Below are 25,345 nucleotides of genomic sequence, written 5' to 3'. Positions count from 1 at the left end.
TATCACAACCACCCATTTCATACTGGCATCACTGGGGGCTCTGTGAACACCCAAAGCAGAAAAATTAGGGAAATCAATGTTGTCTGAATTTTATCAAAGTCTCATGAAAGTAAAAGTATAAATTTTGATATTTGAGCAGCTTTTGATACTGCTTGTTTTGTTCTGAATTTGTTGTCTGTTAAGAATGAAAATAACGTCAAAACTCTGCTACCAGTTTTGATTCTTAAACCTGTGCCTAATCCCTCTATATTGTGTGTTGTGTTTGAAAATACAGGATTAATCCCAAAATGGGGCTAGTCCCAGCCAAGCCTTATTTTCCAATCTCTGCCATCTATCAAGTGATAAATTTGACTTTAGGTAGAGACTGAACATCGACCAAATAAAGAATAAAACCTGTGTCCTGATTTATTGTGAGTTACATGGTGCCCTTGGGAGCTGGAGATTATTTATAGGAATAACAAGAATATCCACAGGTTACAAGAAAACAAACAGGACTTTTGGAAGGAATTGAAAATCTCATATTGCAGGGCCTGTTGAGTTATAATTCTCTGTAAAGGATCCGTGTTCTCCGTTGGACTGAACCGGGAGCATCCCTGCCCTTCCCTCGGGCACAGGCTGGATGAGATCCCACGTGGATCTTCTGTGTCTCTTTGGGCTGAGAGCTCTGGGTCAGAGGACGGTCCTGCAGGGCTCCTGGGGGTGTTTCATCCCACACAACTCTCCAAGATGTATCCTCTGTGGCCCCGGCCTGGATCCATCTCACATGGGAGAGATGTGTGACCCCATCCCTGTCCTTCCCACCACGCCATCAAAGCTGGTGCCACTGGACCATGGGGCATGGAAAAGAGGGCTCTGGGGCACCCCTCCAGCTTCTCACCCCATCCATCTTTCTTCCTGCCTTTCTTTACCCTGGCAGCAGATACTTGGATTTAAGATACTTGGATTTATGTCCCCACCCTGATAACAGCGGCACTTAGGTCCTGGAAAATGAAGGACTTTCATGTCATTAATTAGGACCCGTTAGAGCCAAGGGAACTTAAGAACATGCTCGAGTGCTTGGCCAGATGTGGCTCCTTTGCCGAGTCCAGGTCCTGGATAGTCCCTTTGAAATTAGGGATAAAACACGAGTGGGTGAGCAGCAGCTCCCCAGGGCTCTGAGCTAACTAAAGGCAAGCGAGAGAAAGAAAACACATTTGTAGAAATACAGACATCAACGTCCCCACTTGAGAGTGCAAATAGTAAAAAGGTGACTGACAGTTTGCTCATAACCTACAGCTGTTACATAAATGTGGCCAAAAGGGTCATCTCAGACTCTCCACCCTCCCAATAACACAACACTTCCGTCCACAAATAAAAGGATTAAATGCCTGCCCATCCCGCTCCTGTACCATGCAGAGTTTCAGAGTCAATAGCTAACAAGCCCCTGGGTATGAAGGAAGGAAGGACTTGCTTTACATAGCAACACTCAGAAATATTCTCTGATCCCACTAAAGGCAGTGGTTAATTGTGGGGTGCCAGTTGGAGTGATTGCATCTGCCGTCCCTCAAAGCAGCCGGAATGCTGTCACTCACTTTGAAATGCCCTGCTGCATTCATCAGTCTGGATGGCACAGAGAAGTTATAACCATACACGCCATATGGAGGATGTAAAGAACAATTAAGTGCTTCCCGAGCAATGGGACTTGATGGGAAAATGTTTCCAGATGCATGTAATCCATACAGCATTTGACCAGCAGAACCGGGGGCTTGTAGGCACTGAGTGTTTAAGTCTTCGGCTTTGGCATTTTTCAGGGAAGACAGTTTGGGCATATCCACCATGAAGTGGGGTAGAAGATGCGGGTTGGTGGCTCCCAGTTTTTCGTGGCTCGGAAAGAGGAGCGCCTGTTGTCTCAAGAAGCTCGTGGGGCAGATCTTGTAGTAGAGGGGCACGTTGAGGGGGTGCAGGAAGCTCTCGGGGCACGACACACCCAGGTTACTCGCAGGCAAGTGAAGCGTGGGAGGGGAGCAGGATGGAGACAGCAGGGGGTTCAGAGGAGAGGGGGTCCCACCGCTGGAGGCCACTGGAGAAGAGCTGGAGCTCCCACCTGGAAAGGAAAATAGAAACCATCCAGGCTGGGCTAACTGGTGTCCACAGCCAGTCAGCAATCCTTGGAGGAGTCCTGCTCCCTCTCCAGGTCTCCATGCTGCCTGTATCCATCCAAGCACGAACGCGCTCCAAAGACCAGCTCCTGGAAAATGGGAAGATCTATCCATAAATGGTTATTGTTACCTGATATTTGTCTAAGAACCATATTCCACATGTCTAATCCCATTACTTGGGCTGGGATCATGGTAAATCCAGCTCCACACACACCTGGATCCGTACCTGGCTGCACGACCGATAACCCTCCCCTGCTATACACACATACCATTGCTATTTCAGGTTCCCTACTTTTCATGCAAATTCCAGACAGCCTTTCCCCCTTGGATATAAGAACAAAAAAGCATATTCAGCCTGATGGAGAATTTTTTTGTACCTTCCTGCTCACAGGAATTGACTCATTTCACTTGGCTTCCCAAGCAATTTGAAACATTCCCCTGAATGCTATCGGTGTCTCCAGAAATTCAAACTCACATGCCATGTGAACGTCCTCCTTGCTGGAAGGGATGAATGAACACTTTCAGGACTCGGGAGAAAAGCAACCCCAAGGAGTAAAAATGCAGCAGGGATGGGATGGCTGCTCCGAGGTGGGAATGGTGCTCGGGAGCAGCCGGCCCTGGTGCTACACAGATGCTGGTTTCACCTCCCGCCTGTGGAGAGCCAAATGTCTGCTGCACATTCATTACCAAATTCTTCCAGAGGGGTTTCCCCCCACTCTTTATTTTAATTTCTTACCAAAAATCACTGGGAAAAGATATAAGAGAATGTGGATCTTTTTGGGCTACTATTTATGCTCAATTCCGAGCAATAAAATGCCTGGCTGGTATCTGATCTGCCTTTACATGCAACCAGCAACCTGAAATCAACTGTAAAACTGAACCACATCTGCTGGTATAGCAAATCTTAAAAAAATCTTAAACCACAAAGATTTTGGATGCTGTGGAAATTAATTTCCAAGCTCCCAACAAGCAGAGCCTCTCACAGGTCAGCCCTTGATCACAATAATCCGGGAAGGTTTTGCGGCGTGAAGGTCTCACCCTTCCCTGCTGATGACAGTGGCTGCTTCAGTCCTGACATCAGCAGGGCAGGATCCAGTCCTCATCCCTGGACATATCCTGATGTCCTTCAAGGCTCAGGGACTTTGGGTCATGTAAAATGTGGGATTGAGCCGATATTTGTGTATGAGGCAGCGAGTGAAGCCCTACATGGTTGGAGACAGCAGAGCAAGGCAGGGTCAGTATCTGCTCCACAGTATCCCAAGCAATAATATCATCCAAATTCCAGACCAGGTTTGGGAATGGGGATTGCAGCAGAAAGGACAGAGGAGATCAATGAGCAAATGTTTTCTGCCCTTTCTATTTGGCTTAAAAATAAAAGTTTTATGGCCAATTCTTTCTTCAGCATGCTGATCATAATTTCTTTTAATTTACCTCCTTGGTTTAGAGCTTTGGGATTTCAGTTTTATGGCATTTCTTCAGAAATATATTTTATTAGGAGTGGAATTGGAGATTTGTTATATTTATATCAGTCCAGTAATTTCACCCTGAAGAAAAATACCAGATACATTAAACAAGAAAAAAAAAATTTAAATCCCAGGTAGCTCTAATATTATATGTACAATAATACTTTAGGATCTTTAACATTGCAGTTGCTGTTGTTTCATTACTCATGCAGCTCATCCACCACCTCCTCTCCCCCGGTAAACGGGTTCAAAAGGGGCTTTTTGCATAAGATATTTTCTAAAAATCAAATTAATAAAAAACCTATTAAAAATACTAATAAAACCAGTACTACTACTAATGGCAATTATAATTAATAACTTTAGATCTCTTTACAGCTGATAAACCTCTTAATTTCTCCCGAATCTGATTTCTTTGTGCCCTGATTTCTATGCCTGCAGAACATGAATTTTTGCTGTGATTTTTGCAGCATTTCCCGGCAGACACAGGGGTGACTTTGTGTATCCCAAGCCTTTGAAGAGTTCCTGACATAAACGAGAGTTTAACTCGCGACTTTAAACCCAACTTGGAGCGCTCCAAAGTGCAAACGAGCTGTCGGTTTTTTCCCTTCGACGCTGTGAATAATCTGTTTTCAAATATTACTTTCTGAAGCCGCTTTTCTGGGAAAAGGCTGTAAAGGACCGATTGCACTTGTCAGGATGAAGGAGAGCATTTTCCCTGAAAATTTTCCTCCTCTTCCCTGCATTTCTGTGCGACTGCTGCATCGTAAATATCAGATAATTTTATTTTCTGTTGCATATCGCATTTGTCGCTGCAGAAGCCGCCGCTACAGAAAACACGGGCGGTCACCGCTACCACGTTTGTAGTTGATGTTCCCAATCCGGTTGGAAGCAATTAGTGTAACAGGATCAAAGCCGGAACAACCCGACTCCAAATTAGCCTCCTGCATGCTCAGATATTTTTTTCTGCCCGTCTAACTCTGGTTTCAGCGGGGGGCTGGAGCAGCCCGCGCCCTCACCCTGTTCTTCCCGGCTTCTCACATCCATTTTCACAGGAATTTCGTCCAAACCCACGCGGAATTAACTCCCCCAAAATGCAGGGATTCGTTTTCTGGACGCACCTCGTTATCTTTGATGGTTTGAGCTCCCCGAGGAGCTCCGGGCGTGAGGCCGGGAGAGGCAGCGAGCGGGATTTACTTACCCTGGCTGTCTGCGCCGAAAGCCTTGAAGTCCAGGGCGAGGGGGGGTCTCCACGGGTAGGTCTCCAGGAGCCCGTCCAGGACCCCCCTGCGGGGCGAGAGCGCGATGAACGCAGCCGCGGGGCCGGCGGGCGCGGGGGGCGGCGGCGGGGCGGCCTCGGCCCTTACCTGTTCCTGCCGGGGTCCCGAAAACCTTTCGCGAAGGGATTCCTGTCGATCTTCAGCTTCGTGATCTGCAGGATGAAAGCGAAGGGCCCACTGGGGAGCGGGGCGGGCTGGGACCGGCGGCCGCGGCCATCGGGGCTCTCCATGCCCCCGATCCCCGGTACCGCCGCGGCTCTCCATTCCCCCGACCCCGGCTCCCGGTACCTGCTGGTTCTGGTAGGCCGTGACGGTGGTGAACTCGGTCTCCTGGAAGGAGAAGGTCTGCACCCCCTCGGCCGGCAGCGACTGGATCTGCGCTAGATCGAAGCGAGAATCCTGGGCGATAACGTGGACGCGGGGCTTGTACTTGTGCATGGACTGCAGGATGATCTGTGCGGGGGGACAGGCGGCTGAGCCCCCCGGAGGAACAAGGGCAGGAAGAAAACCCGAGGCGAGGCTCAGGAGGAACCCAGCCCTGAGCCCCGGGGCAGGAGGGACCGGCCCCCTCCTTCCCGGCGCTGCCCTCCGAGTGATGCTCCGCACCCCGGGGCGATGCTCTGCCCCTCCCCGGCCCCCCCGGCGGGGCTGCCCCACACCTACGTGCCCCTTGTCGTCCATCTCGTTGTTGGTGAGCTTCACTCGGTCGAAGCTGATGATTTGCCTCATCCAGGTCTCCCCCGAGCAGGGAGAGTCGGGGTGGATGTAGAGGCGCGGGGTGATGCAGGAGTGGTCCGTGTTCCCCGCCACCATCCACTGCGAGCTGTGATAGACGTACCTGGCCCGCGCCGGGCCGCGTCAGGCGGCGGGAGCCTGTCCCCACCTGCCCCCCACACCTATAGATTCTATAGGTGCGTGCGGGCCCCCCCAGCATCCCTGTGTGACGCCCGTATCCCACTCGGACCGGGCCGGAGCGCAGATCGCGGCAAGCAGCGCAGGAGGGGTCCCGCGTGGGCGTGAGGGTCCCCGCCGGTCCCCCCCGTACCTGTATCTTTTGGAGTCCACGGGCACGACATCGATGGCGATGTAATATTGCTGCAGCGGCTCCAGGCCCTTCACCTTCACCCGGACCGACGGGAACATCCTCCTGCGGGCACAGGGGCAGAGGCTGAGCGAGAGCTGCCGCTCACGGGGCGAAAAGAGGCTGCGAAACTACGAACGGGCGGCGCGAGGAAGGAAAATCGAACTCAACGAAAATAGCGGGAAAAGGGGGAAACTAAGTGAAATATCCCATCAGAACAGAAAGGGCCCAGACAACAAAACTAAACAAAACAAAACCAAATCCAAGAAACAACATCACCCTCCCCCCCAACAAAAAACAAAAAACAAAAAAACAAAAAAAAACCAAAAAACCCAAAAAACCAAAAAATTAAAGGAAGAAAATAAGAAAACCAAAACGGAAAAGCAAAGCCCGAGCGAGGCGGCGGGGGCCGGTACCTGCCGGCCTTGGTGATGATCATCTCGGTGCCGATGTCGTGGAATCTCCTCCAGAGCTCGGAGCCCTGCAGCTCCACCTGCACCCCGCCCGCCCGGCTCTCGGCACCAGCCTTGGGCCGCTTCTCTGCGGAGAACACAAAGGGCAGGGGGCGGCTCGGCAGGCTCTCGGGGCAGGGGGCGGCCCTCGCTCCCCGCCGCGCCTGGCTCCCTCCGGTACCCACCCGCCTCCGGGGCTCTGCGACCCGGCCGGCAGCCGGGGCCGGGCTCCTCATCGCGACCCTCCGGCACCTTCCTCTTGGCCGAGCGTCCCACCAGGGCTTCCACCGAGAAGGCGTGAGCCCGGGAGCTGAGCGCCATCCCCCCCGGGCTGCCGGCGGTCCCCCCGGGCGGCAGCGGGGCTCAGGCGGGCGGCGGCGGCTCCATCCCGGCCGGCACCCAGCGCCCCTCGCCCGGCCGCCGCACGGCTCCCGTCGGGGGGCAGCGGCCACGGCGAGATCCTCTTGCATCCAACTGAGTCAATAGACGGCTGCAGCCTCCTCTGTTTGTTTTGGAAACTGGTGGGAGCATAAGAAACATTGAGTGACATTTCATGGGAGTAACGGGGGGGTTGGAGGGGGAGGGAGGGCAGAGCCCCAAGGGTGGGGGGGAGAGGGGGAAGAGGAGCCGGCCCCGTCTAGGATCAATAAAAGAGTTACTGTTCTCCATTAAATTGTAAAACTCAAAGAAATTTGACATAATTGCACACTAGGGGCCACTTTTCCAACAAAAGTGCAAATAACGTTTAACCAGAACCAGCGCAAAAAGGAAAAAGAAAAAAGAAAAAAGAAGGGGGGGGCGGGGGGGGAGAGAGAAAGGGGAAAGATTAACAAAAAAGAAGGAGAATAAAAAAGAGAAAAGGGTGGGAAAAGAAAGAAAAAGGCAGGAAAAGAGAAATAGAAGGGGGAGAAAAGTAAAAGAAAAAGGGGGAAAGGGGAATACAAGAGAAGGGAGCCGTGCCCCGCCTCTGGACCCGCCGGGCTGTCCCCACGGGCCGGTCACACGCGGCCCCTCCGGTGCCCCCGGTACGACAGAGCCGGTGCCACCCTTGGGCTGTGACAGCGCCGGGCAGGGGTTCCGGCTTTGTCTCCCGTTTTTCCTTTGCTTTTTGTTTGTTTGGTTGTTTTTTGTGGTGTTTTTTAAGGCAGCCCCGCCCGCTCCACCGCCCCCTCCGCCCCGGCTCCGCTTCAAAGCGCGGCCCCGCCACCCGCGGCAGCTGCGCTGAATTAGGGGCAGAAATCTCCGTTTTGCACTCGGAGAGTCCCGGGAAACTCCTGCGCGGCTGGGCAGGGCAAGGTCGAGGCTGGGGGGCTCCAGCCGGGACCCTCAGGTGCGCAGGGAAAGCGCTGCGCGGCATTTTCACCCCCGCGCCGGGGACCTCCCCGCCCTGCCCAGGCTGGAACCCCCGCGCTGATTTATTTTCCATCCGGGAACCCTCCCCAGAGCCGGCAGCAAAGGGGATTCCGGGGCTCAGGTGGGTTTTGGGGAAGGGGGAGTGTCCCCGCTGAGCAGGGGGGTGTCCACCCCCCATCCCCTGTACACCTCCGGCCCCGCAGCCTTTCCCTGCACCGGGGAGGTCAGCCGGGACAGATGAGCCTTAACGGGAAAAAAATGCGGAAAGGGATAAAATTCACAGGCCAGCTGAGAAAGCAGGTTGAGGAGGGGGGAGCTGCCACGGGGTGCTGTGGCTTTGGGACAGGCAGGGGATGGGGTGCAGCATTCCATGCTCTGCTTCCAGGTGCTCCCTGAGTCCCGGGGAATTCCTGGTACATCCAAATGTTTCACTTTTCAGGCTTTCTTGTTCTGTTTTTTAGAGTCGGTGTCCTGGTGCACTCATTCCCAAACTCTGGGCTGGCAGCAGGTTTTCTTTGTGAAGAGCATGGAATGGTTTGGGTTGGAAGGGACCTTAAATCTCATCTTTTTCCACCCCTGCTATGGGCAGGGACACCTCCCACTATCCCAGGCTGCTCCAAGCCCCGTCCAGCCTGGCTTTGGATGCTTAGAGGGATGGGGCAGCCATGGCCTCTCTGTGCCAGTATTTGTTCCCAAATGTGTATTTTTATTGTCCCGGACTCACATCCTTGCCCTCAAATCCACATCCCAAGGACGCGCCTTACTCAGGTCAGGGTGGGTGTTGCCCATTGATGTTAATACACATTTTTATGCATTTATAACCATTTATACCTTTTTTTAGCACACATTTACACAGCAGATTCCTGGCATATCTCACTGGGACAGGGATTTGACCAGGGAAAACACCTCAGAGGAAGTGAATGGGTGCAGATACAGCTGCCAAAAACCCAAGCTAAACATCCAGCCTGGGTATCTGGTTGGAAGTCACCTCCTTCTCCAGCTGCTGACCTTCCTCCAGACCCAGCTCTGGTGTGGTTCATGCCTGCAGCCTGACTGGGGAGTGGAAAGTTGGTATCCCAGCTTCCCAAAGTCTGATAGTTGTAATCTGAATTCCAGCTGGGTTTGGCCCTGTGTTGCTCCACGCTTCCATGGATCTCCATCAGCAGTGGCCTCTGATGTGGTTTTGTTTCCTACAGGAATGTCCAGGTGCTCCTGCCCGGTGACTCTATGGGGTAATGTCCAACCTACTGCCCATCCTCTGGAATGTCATTTCACAGGTAATGGTTCCCTGTCCATGGCAGGAGGGTTGGAATTAGATGTTCCTTCAGATCCCTTCAAACCCAAAGCATTCTATGATCCCTTGTGGCAAGGAATGGATGGAGAACAGGGCAGGGGAGGGGAATTTGGGGTTACCTCTTGCTTCCAGGCAGGATCAGCCCCAACTATGCAGATTTAATTCTTCTTACAAAGAGAAATTAATCAAATTTTATGAACATGTTCATAATTAGAAGAGCATAAGCTCATGATTTCAAGGTGACCGGCGGGTCCTGGCCAGCGCTGATGGAAGCCAGCTGAGGGCACTGAGTGTGAACCTTTATCTCTGCTGACATGACATATTATTAAAAAGTACTTCGAGTAATCTTTGATTTCCTCAGCATTGCAACACATTTCAAGAACTTGGCTGGGGATCAACCGAGCCTTTTTAATTTCCTACACTGAAAAATAAAACAAAAATCAAGCCCGATTGAGATGATATAATCAGGAACATTTTGAGGGTTTAGGTCAAATTAATGTGTCAGAGAGGGGTTTTCAGGGGACTTGGAGAGCTTTAATCTGTCAAAGGCTGACTCAGAGCCTGCTTGGGCTTTGTAATCTTATTGTCTTTATGGAATTATGGGATGGAATGTCCTGAATTACCGTCATCAGAGAGTCCAGCAAATAATCAGTTGGCATAAAGTTCAGAATAACTAAGTTAATTTTGAAGCAAGTGTTAGACAATATGCCAGAAATGTTTGCTTAACTTGGAAATGATCTTTTAATACTGTCCCTTAATGTGTGAAAGCACTCAGGTAACCTCCAAACACGGCCTTGCCCAGCCACTTTTGGGGCAGATTTTAGGATATTGAGTTGTTTTCAAGCTGTGCTCGATTTTGCCAAGATTTGCTTCGCATTTACCAAAACTAAAGAAAAAAAACCAACAAAGCAAACCAAACCTTCCTTTTGGCTTAGGGGTAATATTTTAATATCACCTGAACTCAATTATGCATCCAATACTTATCTCTTTTATATCTCCACTCCACCATCAATTTATACAGAGCTGCAATTATAAATTTGGTGCATGATATTTTTGGTTCTAATGGATAAATTCAAGGATTGATCGGGATAAACTCAAGGATTGTTGATTCTCTACTCCATAAATCATTAGCAAGAAAATATTTATTCATTTAATATTTGGGAAAATGCTGGTTTCCAGCCCTGCAGTCTGTGCTCAGAGGGATGCAGCACCGTTACTCAAACCCTGGCTCCCAGAAGAGCCTCAGCCATTGCTTCTCCAGTGTTTAATAAAATGATGAGTAGTCAAGTTTACAACTGGGTGTGGGTGCATCTCTCTTCCTGCTGGGTGTACGTGAGGTGGGACACGCTCTGAACAATATTTTGGGTGGTGAAGCTGCTCTTCTGTCACAGGGATGCAGCCAGAGGGAGCAAAGCAGAGAATCCTGGGCTGATCCCATGTCCCTGTTTGCTCTTCCCACCCCAGCCTTGGTGGCACCATCTGCCCTTTAAAAACCTTTCCTCTCCTGTAAAAAAGCATTTTAGGAGTGGTTTAATCCTTTGTGCACATGCTGCTAACTTACTACTCCAGTTTCCTTTATTTCCTGCTTTCCTAGCCTTACTGCTACCAGCAAATAAAGAATGGGATTTTTAGATCCAAAGCTATTCACTTGTAAATCAAAGAATCCCAGAATGGGGCCTTAAAGCCCAACTCATTCCACCCCTGCCATGGGCAGGGGCACCTTCCACTATCCCAGGTTGCTCCAAGCCCCATCCAACCTGGCCTTGGACACTTCCAGGGATCCAGGGGCAGCCACAGCTTCTCTGGGCAACCAAAATCTAACACATAAATACATGATAAAAATAACTGAATGTGCTGCCTCACATCTGTCACACCTGCACTGAGAAATGCAAGCAAATAGCCAATATTCCAATGTGCAAATAATATCCTTTCCTTGGAGGAAAAAAACTAAACTCAGGGATGAGGCAGTGCCACAAACAGCTGCCCTGATCCACACAGGAAAGGGAGGTTTGTTACGGGAGGGTGTAAGAGCTGGAATTAAACAGTTTCTAAATGCCCTGGAGAGGCTGCAATGGAGAGGATGTGAGGCAGCTGAGTGACCCTTCTGGGGGCTGGAACAACACCAGGTTGGGTTCTACAGGACCTGCAAGTGCCAATAATCAACTTGAATTTTTGTAAATGTAACCACCGTTTCACAGGAGCCATTAACTAATTAGTCATTAACAGATTAACAAATATTTCTTTTTCCTCAAAATCTTTCAAACAGAAACTGCTGAAGGCTGACGAATTCTTGGCAGAAAACACCCGTGGTAGCATAAAACAGCACTCAGGAGATTGTTTTCCCTGACATTCTCAAATGTCCCATTCCCCAGCACAGCTTTAATTTCATCCCATGATTATTTTGCCCCTCATGAACTTTGAAGAACCTCTGCTCTTCCGTGACTGTGTCCTCTCTCCATCCCTGCTGGGCTGTGGCACCTCTGGGCCGACTCCATCCAAACCAGGAGGTGATGGCAAGATGTCCTTGTCCACAGCACAATCCTGAATTTATTCCATGGCAAAAATGACAGATCTGAGCAAGAAATAAGCAGTTTATGGTGGTGGCCAACCAGTGCTGAAGTTTCTTGCTTGACCTCCTAAGGAGGTTCTTCACCTCCACGTGTGCTGCATTAGTTAAAGATAAATTAAAATAAATCTCTGTTATGTTATTTTATACATAACTCCCCCCCCCCCCCCAGAGTCTGCGCAGGGAACAGGATTAAACCTGAAGGAAATGATTCAGTGAAGTAAAAACAATACAGACAGCATTTGGGGAGAGTTAAATCAAATTAGGGCACTCAGATCACTTCAGGATGAGAGAGGGGTGGGTGGTGTTCACCCCCACAAGCAGGGAAGTCAAGGAAGGGTCGATAATGCCCGTGTGGGGTGGGGTAAGGATGAGACTACAACAGGACCTGTCCCCACAAGAACCTTCCTCCAGCTGTGGCTGATGCCCCGCTGAGTTTCTCCAGGACCTCCAGCATGATGTAACAGGACCTTCTGTGAGATATCTCACTGCAACCTCCAAATTCTTTCTGGAAAAGCAGGATTTCTCATCTCTGTGCTGCCAGGAACATTTTTAACGCGGCTTTTCCTAGCCCAGCTCCTGGCTTTTGGCTGGTGCTTGTGTGTGAGAGTGAGAAGAAGCTGCTCCATCCCTTCTCCAGCCACCAGGCTCCCATCCCTCAAAGCACCTCTCCCCACTTTTCCTTCATCACGGCTTCTCCAGAGCCGAGAAATAAACCCAAGACCCGGCCCCTTCCCCCTCTAAGTAATGGGGAAAATTCCTGATGTGTTGAACTTTTCTCATAATACTTAAAGAAAATACTTAAAGAATGTGTAATAAGAGGGGATTTAGAGAGGGCAGAATTCAGCACGTGGATGCAGAAGAAAACCTTTAGAATTGCTCAAAAAAGAGTCCTGTCTGCCTTTACCTGAGGGAAGAGCTCCAGGGAGGGAGAGGGAGTGACCCCAGGTGAGCCCCAGGACCCCCTGTCCCCAGGGCTCCAAGACCCCCTGTCCCCAGGGTCACCCCTGCTCTCCTCAGTGCTGGAATACAGGGAGGGAAAAGCTGGAGTTCTCGGTTTAGCTGCCAGGAAAACCACACAGGAGAAGTGAAATTAAAGTAGTTATGGGGAAGCTGATACCAAGTTATTCCATATTCCTGGGCAGAAACGGTGCTGGGCACAGCTGGGGCCACCTTCCCGTGCTCCCTGCTCAGCGCCCCGAGGTCTGAAAACCCCAGCTGGGACCTGACCCCCAGGAGCCCTCTTGGAGGCAGCAATCTGAGGGAAAAAAGCCTTTTTAGAGAGGAGGGATGTTATTTTTGCCAAGTACAGCCTGGAATCTTTAAACAGTTGCTGGGTACCCGGAGATACCCCCTCAGTGCTTCAATGGCCTTGGTCACATCACCTGCTCTGAGAGGAAAAATGGACCAATTCCCCCATGAGCACCAAGGCTGGGGTGAGGAGGATGAGGATCCACAGCACCAACACAGTCCCAAATGTCCCAGACAGGGCCAGGTTTGCCGAGCCCCCCTGGACACATGGTCACCAGCACTGGGGTCCATGCTGCAGGTCCTTCACCTGGGGCCTCTCCCTCACCAGCTCTGTGATGACAACATTCCAGACATTCCAGCCCCGGTGCCCAGCTTCCAGCTGCCAAACCCCCAGCAGGGCTGTGTCCTCACTGCAGCAGGAAGAGATGACCCAGAGGAGGCAGCTCCGTGGCCGGGACATGGGGCAGGACAGGGACACTGGGGAGTCCTGTGGTCTTGGTTGTTGTGGTGTGGAGAAGAGCCTGCTCTGGAGGCTGGCTTAAAAAATCACAGAATCATCAAGGCTGGAAAAGATCTCCAAGATCATCAAGTGCAGCTTTTGACTGACCACCCCCATGCCCACTACCCCACATCATAAAGTGCCACATTCACTTGGTTTTTGAGCACTTCCAGGGTTTGTGACTCCACCACTTCCCTGGGGAGCCTCTTCTCATGCTTAACCACTCTTTCAGTGCCGAAAAAGCCAGGGATGGGCAGGTTCATTCCTGCTGGAATCTCAGGTTTCTGGGACTTGTTCTTCCACCACACCAAATCTCCATGTCTGCACCAAGCTTTGCTCCTTCTTTCCTGGGATTAGGGCAGGTGAGTTGGAACATGACGTGGTGATTTATCCCAGTCCCGCTAACTCTGGTGAAAAGTGCTTTTCCAAGGCTTTGTTTCCACTCTTTTCTCTCCATTGCTGCCGTCTGTGCCTCACCATCTCTTTTCTGGCCCCAGGACACGTTTGAGGCTTTTCCATCCTTCCCCGTGTGCAGAGATAAACTCAAACTCTGTCCTTAAGCTGAGCCCACACCTGGGTGAGACAAACAGAAAACTCCACTCTGTTTTGCTACTCTATCCTCGGTTAATGCAGCTAATTATGGCCCTAAATGCAAATATAGAGGGATGAGAATGAAAGCTTGGAAGGGCTGAGGCACTGGGGAGAAGGACAATAAATTAAGAGGTTTGCAAGGAAGCTTTCACTCATCTTCATGGTTTGGAGTTGTGAGCTTGCACTCGGGTTAGGAAGCGCCGTTTGAAATTAAACAGAAAAGATACAATCTTAATATTCCATGAGACGTGCCAATGCAAATATCTGTCGGCAGAGATGTAAAATAATAGCTTTAAAAGTAAGGAAAAGAACCACATGAAGTTTTGGGAGCAGGGTGATGTCACCCCCCAGCCCAGCGAGATATTCTTTGTGTTGGAAATTAAAGCCGCATGAACTCCCCACGCAAAGCTGGGTGAGACTCTGCTTGTTCAGCCGCCCCCTTAGGGAGGATGGGTATTATTTTCTGCTTTTAATTTTAAATTCATAAATAAGTGGGATTGATTTGCCACCCAATAGCACTGAGTTGTGCAAAATAAGGATAAAGTCTGTCAGTTAAGTCTGTCAGTGGCTGGTGTTGCTGGAGCAGAGGAAAATCGGAATTAGCTGAACTACTCAACAAAATTCAGCTTCATGAGGAATTTCAGCTCAGGGAAGAGGCAAATCTGTCTCCATGGTATTATCTCCCCTTCCAAAGTTTCCTCCTGGCTGCACTGGGTCACAGGCTGTGGACTGTAAATTATACAGCCCAAATCAAACCCTCTTCTGCAATAAGGGGAGAAGAAAGCCATGCAATGATTTAATGTAGGAAACAGCTCAAGCTACAGCTTTCTCTTGTTTGGGAACGTGGACAGTTGTGCTGAGATCCCCAAACCACTCCAACCCATGGAAATTAGCACATAACCATCTGGCCTGGTGGCTCAACACCTCCTGTGGCCGTAAATTCAAATCCCAGCAACCTTAGCAGGGGATTTGCTCAGAGAAACGGGCTGAGTCCTCGAGTAATGGAAAAACAAGGTGAGCTGGGAAGGCCTTGGGAGAGCTTTGGTTCCAGGAGGGAGCCAGTTCCAGCCAAGCATCCCTTGGCTTTCAGCAGGGAAAGGGGATCTGCAGGAGCATCCCCTCCTCAACTCTTGGTGTCCCATCCATAGCTGAACTCCCCAAGCCCTTCCCTGGGATCCACCAGCTCACCCAGCTCTGCTCCCATGGCATTTCTCCATCCATCAGGATGCTCTGTCCCAGCTCCAAAACTCCGGGCACAGTTCTGGGCATCACAGAGCCATTATGGACGTGGAGCAGTGCTGCCAGCTGTGGTTTCCCATCCAGGGTCTCCAGGAAAAAAGCGTGCGGGTGTTCAAGGAAAGATCCTCCTGTGTGAAATGTGAAATCCTCCACTGGGATCTGCAGGGCTTTCCCACCCTTGGTTGGAGCCCACTCTGCAGAGTGGGAGGACTCAGAGCGGACAGAATCGTTTTCCTTGCTGTGTGTGATACACTGATCTTAGTTCTTTGCCTTGTGGGGCTTTTTAGCTAAGCTGCAATTAAAAATCAGGACTATGGGTTTAATATCTCTGATCTGGCGCATCTGCCCTCACCAATAAATACCCTGCTCTGCCAGCTGTGGCCGGAAGGCTGAGCCATGGTTATGGCTCACCCACAAAAAAATTGCTTTTTCCTAACCCTCAAGACCTGGAAGTAGCAGCTGAGTCTAATTTGGGCTCTGCAGCAGGTTTACCCATAGAAAGTTGTGTATTCCTTGCACATCTGGTTGTATTTCGGGGCATGTTGCCTTTCAGTGCTGCTCAAGTCTGGCTGTGCCCCTTTAGTTCCTGGGTAAATCGTCCCTTTTCCTATGGGAAACCTGGTGGGCATTGTTTGGAATAGAATGAGTAATTAGCATTCCCACGGATGAAGGTTTGAGGGGAGCACGGCATTAAACCAAGCACCAGGGCAGGTTTGGCTTCTCCTCCAGCGCTGCCACCAAAGGCTGGAGCTTGGATGGCTCCAACACTGCCAGGAGAAGTTGTTTGGATTAAAAAAAATCCCACTTGGACTTCACTCTTCCCTCTCCTTCCCCCTTCTCCTGGGACAGCAGAGGCTGGAGCACAAGCAGGGCCAGGGGAGTTTCCATAAACTGTGGGGAGATGAACTGTACTTTTCCCTGGATTTCTGCCTGCATTTGTGCATCTGCTCGGTTTTATTGTCCCACGTTCCACAAACTTAAAGCACTTCCATATTGAACAGAATTCCTCCAGTTCACTGCAAAACACGACAAAACTCAGCCCCGAGGATGCCAAAGGCTCCTGCTCTGCACACCCTCCAATTCCCAATCCCAGCAACAGCAAACTCAGGGAGCCACCGAGGAATCCTGAAAGCTCCGGCTGCAGCTCTGCTTTGTTGCTGGAGGGCAGGGAAGAACTCCGGGCTTTTCCTTAATGTGCTTTCCTGAGGGATTTTGTTGGCATCGCTCGTACCCCGCGCTGGGGCAGAGCGGAGCCGCGGGATGCGGAGATGTCAGGAAGCAACAGGACCAGGGCTGTTCTCCCAGCATCTCAAGGATCAGTGCTGCTCAGACCCGGAGCTTCCCACCCGGAGATGGGTCAGGAGCTGCTGCCAGAGCTCTTTGCCTGCTGGAGAAATCCAACAAGGAACCCTCCCGCTGCTGGGCAGCTCCCAGCAGGGCTCAGTGAGCGGTGGCTGATGGATCCCAGTTGGCTCGGAGCGATCCTTCCTCCGTCTGAAGGAGCATCCCTCCCTCCCATGGCGTTCCCTGGCCCGAGGTGGTTTGTGTTCCCCTGTCTGGGCAGCTCAGAGTGCAGGTAAGAGCACTGAGAAATGGGTTTTCCTCCAATTCTTACAATTCAGCATAGAGCAGGGTGGTGGTGCTGGGTTGACAGTTGGACTTGATGATTTTAGAGCTCTTTTCCAACCTTAACGATCCCAGGACTCTGGGAGGTAAGGAGTGGATCTGCTCTCCTCTAAATCATAGGAAATAGATATACAAAACACAGCCCTGGGTTTTTTTTCTCTGTCATATACAACAGCAATAAAATGCAACCAAGAGAATCAGTAAAAAAATTCATAATTAAAAAGCTCTTGTGTCCATGGCTGGCAAACAGAGTTGAGTGACAGAAAAAGGGGTTCCCTGCGTCCATGGGTTTCCCTTCCTGTGCTCCCACAAACCCTCCCAGAGATCCCTGGAGTTGCTGTATGTGCAGCATACAAACTCTCTCAGCTTGTTTGCCTTCCCCCAAATCAAGAACACATTGAGAATAATTTGCAAGACACAAAAGAAAAGCTTTAATTTATCAAGGTTTCCTCTCAACAAATAACATGAAATCCCTTCTCCTACCAGGACACCTGCAAAGCTCCTGCTGGGATCCCGCCTCTGCCAGAGCCGCTCCAGGAGCTCTCGGGCACTTTCTCAGTCATAAAGTTCCATAAAATTTAAAGTTTAAAGGGAGAAAGTTAAATTCAAACCTGTTACACTTTCCAGCTTGGGGTCTGTGCCTCCAGTTGCAGCTCAGATCGCTGTAATCGAGGGGGGTTGAAGGAAAAATGATATTTTTATTATTTTTAGTGTTTTCCTTCTCATGTGTCTCGACTCTGCGTCTGTCAGCCTGGTCCCCCTTTGCCGGAGGAGGGGGAAACAGGATGGTTGATTCTTATTAAAGGCAAAAGGAACTGGAGGGGAAAAAAATCAAGGGGAAAGTGTAAGGAAAAAGTGAAATTCAGATTTTTCAATTTAGATTTCAATTCTCAAGAATTTCAATTAAGATTTTTCAATGAAGATTTTTATACATATTATTTTTAATGCCAAAATAAGTGGAATTAAGTCTGTCCATGATTCCACTTCCTCATGTCATCAGAACAGTTCTACACACAGTTTTCTACACATACAAAATATGATTAGTGAAGATCCCATTGTTCGTCATTTGTTCATTAATTTGATTTTTTTTGGTTCAGTTCTGGCTTTGATTTTTGCCAAATTTGCACTGGCACAACCCTGGCACCCTGAGATTTGTTCAGCTCGGGATGGCAAAGCCCATCCCAGGGATTTTTGCACCACTACAGGAGGGGATTCCCCGAGCTCAGGGATGGAAATTTGGGGTTCCCCGCCTCCAGCCGCCTCCTGGCCTGTCTGGGATATCTCTGCAAATAATTCAGGGAAAAGTTAAACCCAGCAGCTCCTACAAAACAACTTTGCTGCTGGAAAAAGCCTTTTTATTTTGTGTTGAGTTAGGAAATGGTTTTGTAGCACTGGTGGGAGGGAGGTCGGTGACATCCAGCCCCAAACCCAGCTCCAGCCCCAATCGCAGTCCCAGCCCCAATCCCAGCTCCAGCTCCAATCCCAGCTCCAACTCCAGCCCCAATCCCAGCCCCAGCCCCAATCCCAGCTCCATCCTCGGCAGAGCCAGAGGAGCATCCCGGTCCCGGCCCCGCAGCGCTGCCGTGGAGCTGGGGCAGTTTCCAGCCTCCCTCGGTATTTTCCCTCTCTCCGAGCGTGCATTCCCGGCACAGCCCGGCTCGACCCCAGCAGGGAGATTTGGGAAGGATTTGGTAGGGGCAACACAGGATATCCCGGCTTTATGGAGCGGGATCCAGAGTGAGCGAGGCACCCGCCGGACCCAGCGCCGGCCTCTGCTGAACGGAGGAGCTGGACTTGCCTGGATTTCAATCAGGAAAAGCAGCAATCCAATGGAATACTGTGTTATATCCCACTGGATTGCACATAATATGTTTATAATAACATTATAAACAGGTTCTGATGGCAACTTCCACCTCTTTGACTCGTGCTGGGTGGAAGCTTCCCTGAAATCCAGGAAATTTTTCCACAAACAAATCCAAATGATCCCTAATGTCCTGGTCCCTTTGAAATCCATGGGAGCTCTGGCACTGATTTCAGGGCACTGGGGATTTTGCATTCCATGAACAAAGGTACCGAAACCCGGCTTGGGTGCAGAGCACAAATGATCCAGCAATCCTTTGTCTGCGGAGGGAATATTCCTTCCCCCACTCAGAAAAGCCCTACAGCCACAGAACAGGAGGAAGAAAGCCTTCGCAATTAACCCTGGCTCAAATGAAGAAGGATTTTAAGTTCACTTAGGTCCCTTTTTTCCCCCCCAAAAAAGCCATATCACTTTACATTTATAATGTTGGTATCATCCAGTACTTTAAATCAAATTATGGCTGTATCAGGCTGCTTAACAATGTTTCTTTTTAATTAAGTTTACCAGTCCCAGATGCATTTTTTTTAAAGAAAGAAATTAAACAAACTTAATTCAATTACATGACAGGGGTTAGGTAAGACAGCAAATAGCCCGGCAAAAAATACAAGGATTGATAAATCCTTTTGGATGCTCACATTTTGCACTTTCCCTACACCCTGTACTATTCCAAGGGACATCCTGGAATGCCCACAGCAGTGTCCAGAGCTCTCTCCCTTATCTAAGGAATTACCCTCAGAGATGTTTTAAAATCCTGCTGCCACAGAGCCTTTAAACAGCTCAGGAAGTTCCTCCGAAGGCTGAGTATCCAGGAATTCCCATTAATTTCCCTGTTCACCAGATCTGCCTGATTTGGGCACTCTCCTGCTGTGGGAGTTGCTGGAGGTCCCCAGAGCATCCCCCTCCAGCCTCCGGCAGCAGGCACGGAGCGAGGGAGAGCTTGGGCAGGCAGGATCCATCCCCACAGGATTTCGGCTTTATTGGATTGATGAAACAGCACCAAACTCAGGGTCTGGGGTGGTGCTCACTTTGCAGGAGCTCCTTATTCTCACTTAGATAAGGGAGGGAGCACTGCCCAGGAAAAGGCAGCTGCATTTTTACTGAGAAAATGGCAATAAAGAATAGGGATGAAGGAAAAGGAAGGGGAACGGGGCTGGGCAGTGGATTGCATGTGCAGACCTGGAGGGATCTGTGCTTTCCTCAGCTCCTCTGAGCCCACACCCTGGAGCTGGGATGACACCCCATCACTCGAATTTCTGTGGTTGGAACAGCACAAAAATACCCAGAGTGTCCATGTGTAAAGGACACAAAGATTGCCAGGATGAGGGCTGCAGGATTTGTGGCAGTGAGGAAAGCCCGGTGCTTGCACACCCCCTTCCCAAGGAAACTCTGGATACGGCCGACAGCATCGGCTGGAATTTGCACCCTGGGCAAGCCGTGGTCACGGTGAGATTACTGGGATTTTTATAGGGGTTAAAATGGAATAATCTCATGGAGGGAGCAGCAAATCCCTGTCTCCAGCCCTGCAGGAAGCACGGCCACAGGAGCAGATGAGCAGAACACTGAGAAGCCACACAGAGCTGGGAGATCCTAATGGTCCCCAGGACAATTTGACATCCCCAGGAATGAGTGCAGGGAGCAGCCTCTCCCTGATTTCCCCAACTCCGAGGATCTGCATCTGGGGCTGTAAGGATGAAGTCAGCCCCGGAGCTGCTACGGGCTGGAAATGATTTCACCGAGCTGCAATGCACATGGATTAATTCCAGTACTGTAAAGTCAACATGGGTGAACACTGGCTACATCACAGCCTTCATTACTGGGGTCTGGAGCGGGTTTGGATGAAGTAATTTCCCTGGGGTTTAGCACTTCCAAAACATATAGGGCGTCCTTCTTGGATCGGCCTGGAGAGAGTTGCCCCCCCCTCGCAGCCACCCCAAATTGGCCTTTATCAGTTGCACATGGACCCCTGCGACTGCGAGGGGCTTCAAACGAGGCCCAGATGGGCCGTGGCACACTATGCCCAAACACCGGCCACATGGAATGAGGCTCGGCTTGGGTGCACACCATGGATGTTATTAATAACAAATGAGACAACACTCCCAGGCCAGGCCTTCCGATGGGAGAGGATGTGGGATGAGCGGGGATTAGGGATTCCTCCATCCTTCGTGGTCAAATCCGCTCCTGGAGAGTTCAGCGTTGGGATTCTGGACACCGGGAAGCCAACGCTCATCAAGCTGCTCAATTTGGAGTTCCCCAGATTTGAAGTGAACCCTTCCAGTGCAGGAGGTGTTTGTTTGGTCTTTTTCTCCCCTCAGCTATGAACTAGGAACCGAACCCTTGTCATGTGCAATTTGCTTCCCTGGCAAACAGTTGTGCAAATGTGACTCAGTTTCACCCGGGCACCTGGATCTGCTCCCAGATAAAATCCCAGGATGGTTTGGGTAGGGAATGGCTGTAAATCCCATCCAGTTCCAAACCTTGCACATCTTCCACTATCCCAGGCTGCTCCAAGCCCCGTCCAGCCCGGCCTTGGACACTTCCAGGTATCCAGGGGCAGCCACAGCTTCTCTGGGCACCCTGTGCCAGGGCCTCCCCACCCTCTCAGGCAGGAATTCCTTCCCAATATCCCACCTAAACCCAACCTCTGCCAGTTCAAGTTCAGCTTCCTGCACAAGCCACCCCACAAAAAGCAGCTTCACCTCCTCCACTTGGCACCAGGGGCTGGGTGAAAGAGGCTTTTAAGGGTTAATAATGGGGTTCCCCTCATCCCCTATTAATTAATTCACTTCCAAAAACCTCTTCCCTTCACAGCTTGATATTCAACATCAGCATCCAGGTCCTGTTCCCTGGAAGAAGACAGAGCTTTAGAATGGATATTAAGAAAAATTTCTTCAGGAAAAGGGTTGTCCAGCCCTGGCTGAGCCACCCGGGGCAGGGGTGGAGTCCCCATCCCTGGAGGGCTGTAAAATCCATGTGAGTGTGGCCCCTGGGGACATGGGGCACTGGTGGCCTTGGCAGGGCTGGGAGTGGTTGGACTCGGGACCTCAGGGGCTTTTCCAAGCTGTGGGTGCTGGCACTGGGATTTGGGGATGTTAATACAGGGGTTTGGGGTGCTGACACTGGGATTTTGGGGTGTTAACACTGGGGTTTGGGGCATGGTAGTTCAGGGGTTTGGGGGCGATAACACTGGGGTTTGGGGATGCTGACACTGGGATTTGGGGGTGGTAACACTGGGGTTTGGGGGATATTAACATTGGAATTTGGGGGATACTAACACTGGGATTTGGGGGATATTGGCATTGGGATTTGGCGGATATTAACACTGGGATTTGGGAGTGCTGACACTGGGATTTTGGGGGTGCTGACCCCAGGCTGCCGGGTGGTACCAGCCCCGCGCACGTCTTGGGAGCGCGGAGGTTTCCCTACAGCCGATCCAAGCCTCCCTCCTGCCATCTGGAGGCGAGTCCCTGCTTTTCCTCAGCCTCCCGGTCCTGCCAGAAGCCGGTTTATTTCCCTGCAGCATCCCACACCTTTCCCTGCCTGGGTCAGACGCTCGGTCCGCTCCCGGTTTCTTGGGATGTTCGATGGAAATATAAAATCCTCTGGTTTACTGTTTTCGAGTAAATACAATTTTCCAGTGAATCCCAAAGGCAGCCCATCCCATCCCATCCCATCCCATCCCGCTCAGCCCAGGGGAGGCAACACCACACTGAGGTTATTTTTATGATCGGGAACAAGGATTTCTCCCTCCCTGTTTTCTCTCGTGGGTGCTCTCGAGTGGGAACATGGAATTTCCTCTGAAACTCCAGCAGGGTGAAGGGGAGTAATTTTCTCCCTCTTTTATTTTCCTAAAAGGAAAATATTTTATACGAGATGCCCTAATAAATAGACCTGTAAATTCTAATCTTAAACAAAATTATTCCCAGCAGTGCCAATGGCATCGCTGGCATCGGGATCAGGATGGGACTGGAGCTGCCGACCCCTCTCACGGTGACACAAAGCAGGGACAGACCTCAAGCTCCTTCCCAGTTTCTGTGCTGTGTTTTACTGGAAAATACAGAAAATTAATGATTTTCCTGGAGTATGAAGGAGAAAATTCACCTCGAAGAGCTGCTGACTCCCAGGGTTTATTTAACTGTGGTTATTATTTAATTCACATTTAAGAAAATCATCATTAATATGATCCTGCTTTTCAATGATGTGTTTGAAGCCACGTAACAAAAAATCAAAGGGAAAGGAACTATTCCTGATTTAATTCCCAAGTGAGTGGTTTAGTGCTTTCACAGGCACACGGATGTGGCTGCATCCAGGGAATGATGACCTGGGGGGATGAGTGAAGCCACAGCGGCCAAGGGAGCCCGGATGGGGCTGGGAGAGCTCAGTTCTCCCCTTCCCCTCCTTCCCTCAGTCAAAATTCAATAAAATAATTCTTTTAAAATCACCCGTTTGTTGTTTCTTTTTAAACATCAATTTTCATTGGTTCTGTGTCAAACCAGATTATTTGTATAAAATGACTTGTTCATCCAATTCCATCGGCAGTAATTACCAGGAGTATCCTGCGATAAAAATGGTGATCGTTACTTCCCAGATTTTTCCTAAAATGCATCCATATTGCGGCAGCTTTTTTTTGATAATCCTTCTCTTTTTAATTAAAATTATTCCCCTTTTCTCCCTCTCCCCATCCTTATTTTATGTCCTTTTTCTCCTGACTCTGCGCTTCCCAGTGTGAATCTGAACTAACTCCATTCAATTTAATCATTCAGACAAAAATTACCCTGGAAACACCCTGGGATCACCCTGGTCTTTCTCTGTCTTTTCCTCTAAATTTCCTCTAAGTTTTGATTATTATTTTTCTGATCATTTTATTATTATTTTTCTGATCATTTTATTGATTGTTTTGCTGGTTGTAATTGAAGCTGATCATTGCAGTAGGCTGGAGGAGGGGAAGGAGCATCAGTTTTGGGTTAGACCTGGCCCAAATCAGCCCTAAATCTTAATAATACATTTTTAGGATCTGTCTGACCAGCAAACTCCATCATTCGCTCCTTGATTCGATAATTAATTACATTTCTTTTATTTTATGTTATTTTAGGATAGTTAATCTACTTAATTTATTTTTATTATTTTATTTTCTTGTACTTTTATTTTCCTTTTCATATTTTATTGTATTGTATTTTATTGTATTGTATTGTATTATATTGTATTGTGTTTTACTTTATTATTTCTCTATTTTACTTTATTTTACTTTATTTTATTTTATTTTATGTTGTTGCATTTTATTTTGTTTATCTTACTTCATTACTTATCTATTCTATTTTATTTTATTTTATTTTATTTTTTATCTACTTTACATTATTTTCATTTAATGTATTTTATTTTATTTTATTTTATTTTATTTTATTTTGTTTTATTTTATTTTATTTCCCTTACTCCACAGCTGATTCTCCCCCTGTCCTGGCAGGAATTGCTTCATCCACTGCAAAACCACTTCCCAAGCTCCTAGAGCTGCACGGAGCCAGGAGATCCGAGGAACACAGCTTTGGAAAACTCTGATTTCCTCCTTTTTGTTTTCCTTGTGGATCCAAATTCCTGCTCCAAAGGGCAGGAGAAGGGAATCTCCCTCTACCCTCTCCCAGACAGCCTCAGCTGAGTATTCCCATGTAAAATAATCCTGGAATATCCCACCTTTCTCTTTCCCAGCTTTTCCTTGCAATGATGGTTTGTGGTTGCTCCTGAGGAAATTTAAATAATTTCCCTCTTTTCCTACATTTAAAAAAAATCCAGCTAAACGAAAATGTTGGTTTTCTCCAATCCCTGACCTGACCCAGCCTGACCTGGAGGGATTTGGAAATCCATTATTTTTTTATTTTCCAGGGATCTGACACCCATGAGCCGCTCCACCAGCATCTCCCCAGGGAAAACCATCCCAACGGGACTATTAAATATTATTATTTATGATGGATATTATTAAAATAATCCCAACATCCCTCTGAGTTTGAAGCAGCAGCTTTTGGGGACTTCAGGCTCTTCATTCCCACGTTTGCATCCCCGGGACTTCGGAGCAGGAATGGTCCTGGCACGGGCAGGATAACGGCTTAAAAACGTGGAAAAGGGTCAGGATGGGAGATGTGGAGCTGGAGAAGTCCCCTTGGCTTTCTGCCCCAGTAAGAGGATTTTTCCTTTCATGGCCTTTCCCAACACCACAGATTTTTTTTTCCTGAACTGAGCCCTGGAAGGAGCAACTCCCGCAGAGCGAGACTTCCCGATCCCAGAGCCCTTTCCCCACCCTTTCCCAGCTTCCCTGTTTTGCTCTATGACGAAATATTTTAGAGCTGATAAAAATAGAAACCCCACTTTTGTGGGACCTAAAAAATATCAGCCCCTGATATTGGAGTTCTGGATCCAAAATCCAGGGAGGAACACCAGCACTGGGCTCCCTCCCTGTGCCAAAAATTGGGGGTAAAAATCCATCTTCTGGGAAAACAAGGATCACCGCAGGGTCTGCCGATAGAGAAGCTTCAGCCTTCCCCAGATTTCTGGGCTGAAACAATGGTTTCCAACACTTGGAATATGAAATAATTTGCCCCTTTGCCGAAATGTGTTTTTGGCAACAGGAAAACAGGAAACCAACTTGGAAAGTATGAACGAAATGGAAAC

At 49.3% G+C, this 25,345-nt stretch overlaps 1 protein-coding gene across 3 annotated transcripts; it reads right to left on the bottom strand.

The window, feature by feature from the left end:
- Positions 1–380: 380 nt before the first annotated feature.
- On the bottom strand, positions 381–6,924 carry TBX22 (T-box transcription factor 22). 3 transcript variants are annotated; one of them, XM_042029236.1, is made up of 8 exons: positions 6,597–6,920; positions 6,376–6,499; positions 5,924–6,025; positions 5,542–5,716; positions 5,167–5,331; positions 4,966–5,030; positions 4,800–4,885; positions 381–2,227 (listed from the first exon to the last, which is right to left on the bottom strand). In XM_042029236.1, the coding sequence occupies exons 1-8, from the start codon at positions 6,730–6,732 to the stop codon at positions 1,488–1,490; spliced, it is 1,593 nt and encodes a 530-aa protein (XP_041885170.1). In that variant the 5' UTR covers positions 6,733–6,920; the 3' UTR covers positions 381–1,487. The 3 variants fall into 3 exon arrangements, with proteins under 3 accessions (XP_041885170.1, XP_041885171.1, XP_041885172.1); XM_042029237.1 differs by having other exon boundaries at positions 381–2,083; positions 6,597–6,918; XM_042029238.1 differs by having other exon boundaries at positions 2,135–3,878; positions 6,597–6,924.
- Between the last annotated feature and the right edge of the window lie 18,421 nt (positions 6,925–25,345).

This window comes from Corvus kubaryi, unplaced genomic scaffold, assembly GCF_017639235.1.
Source record: "Corvus kubaryi isolate FWS band 111438036 unplaced genomic scaffold, C.kubaryi_AGA036_p1.0 37322, whole genome shotgun sequence".
Classification (NCBI taxonomy): Eukaryota; Metazoa; Chordata; class Aves; order Passeriformes; family Corvidae; genus Corvus; species Corvus kubaryi.
Note: the sequence above shows the minus strand (reverse complement) of the source record. Positions and strands in the feature narration are given on the sequence as shown.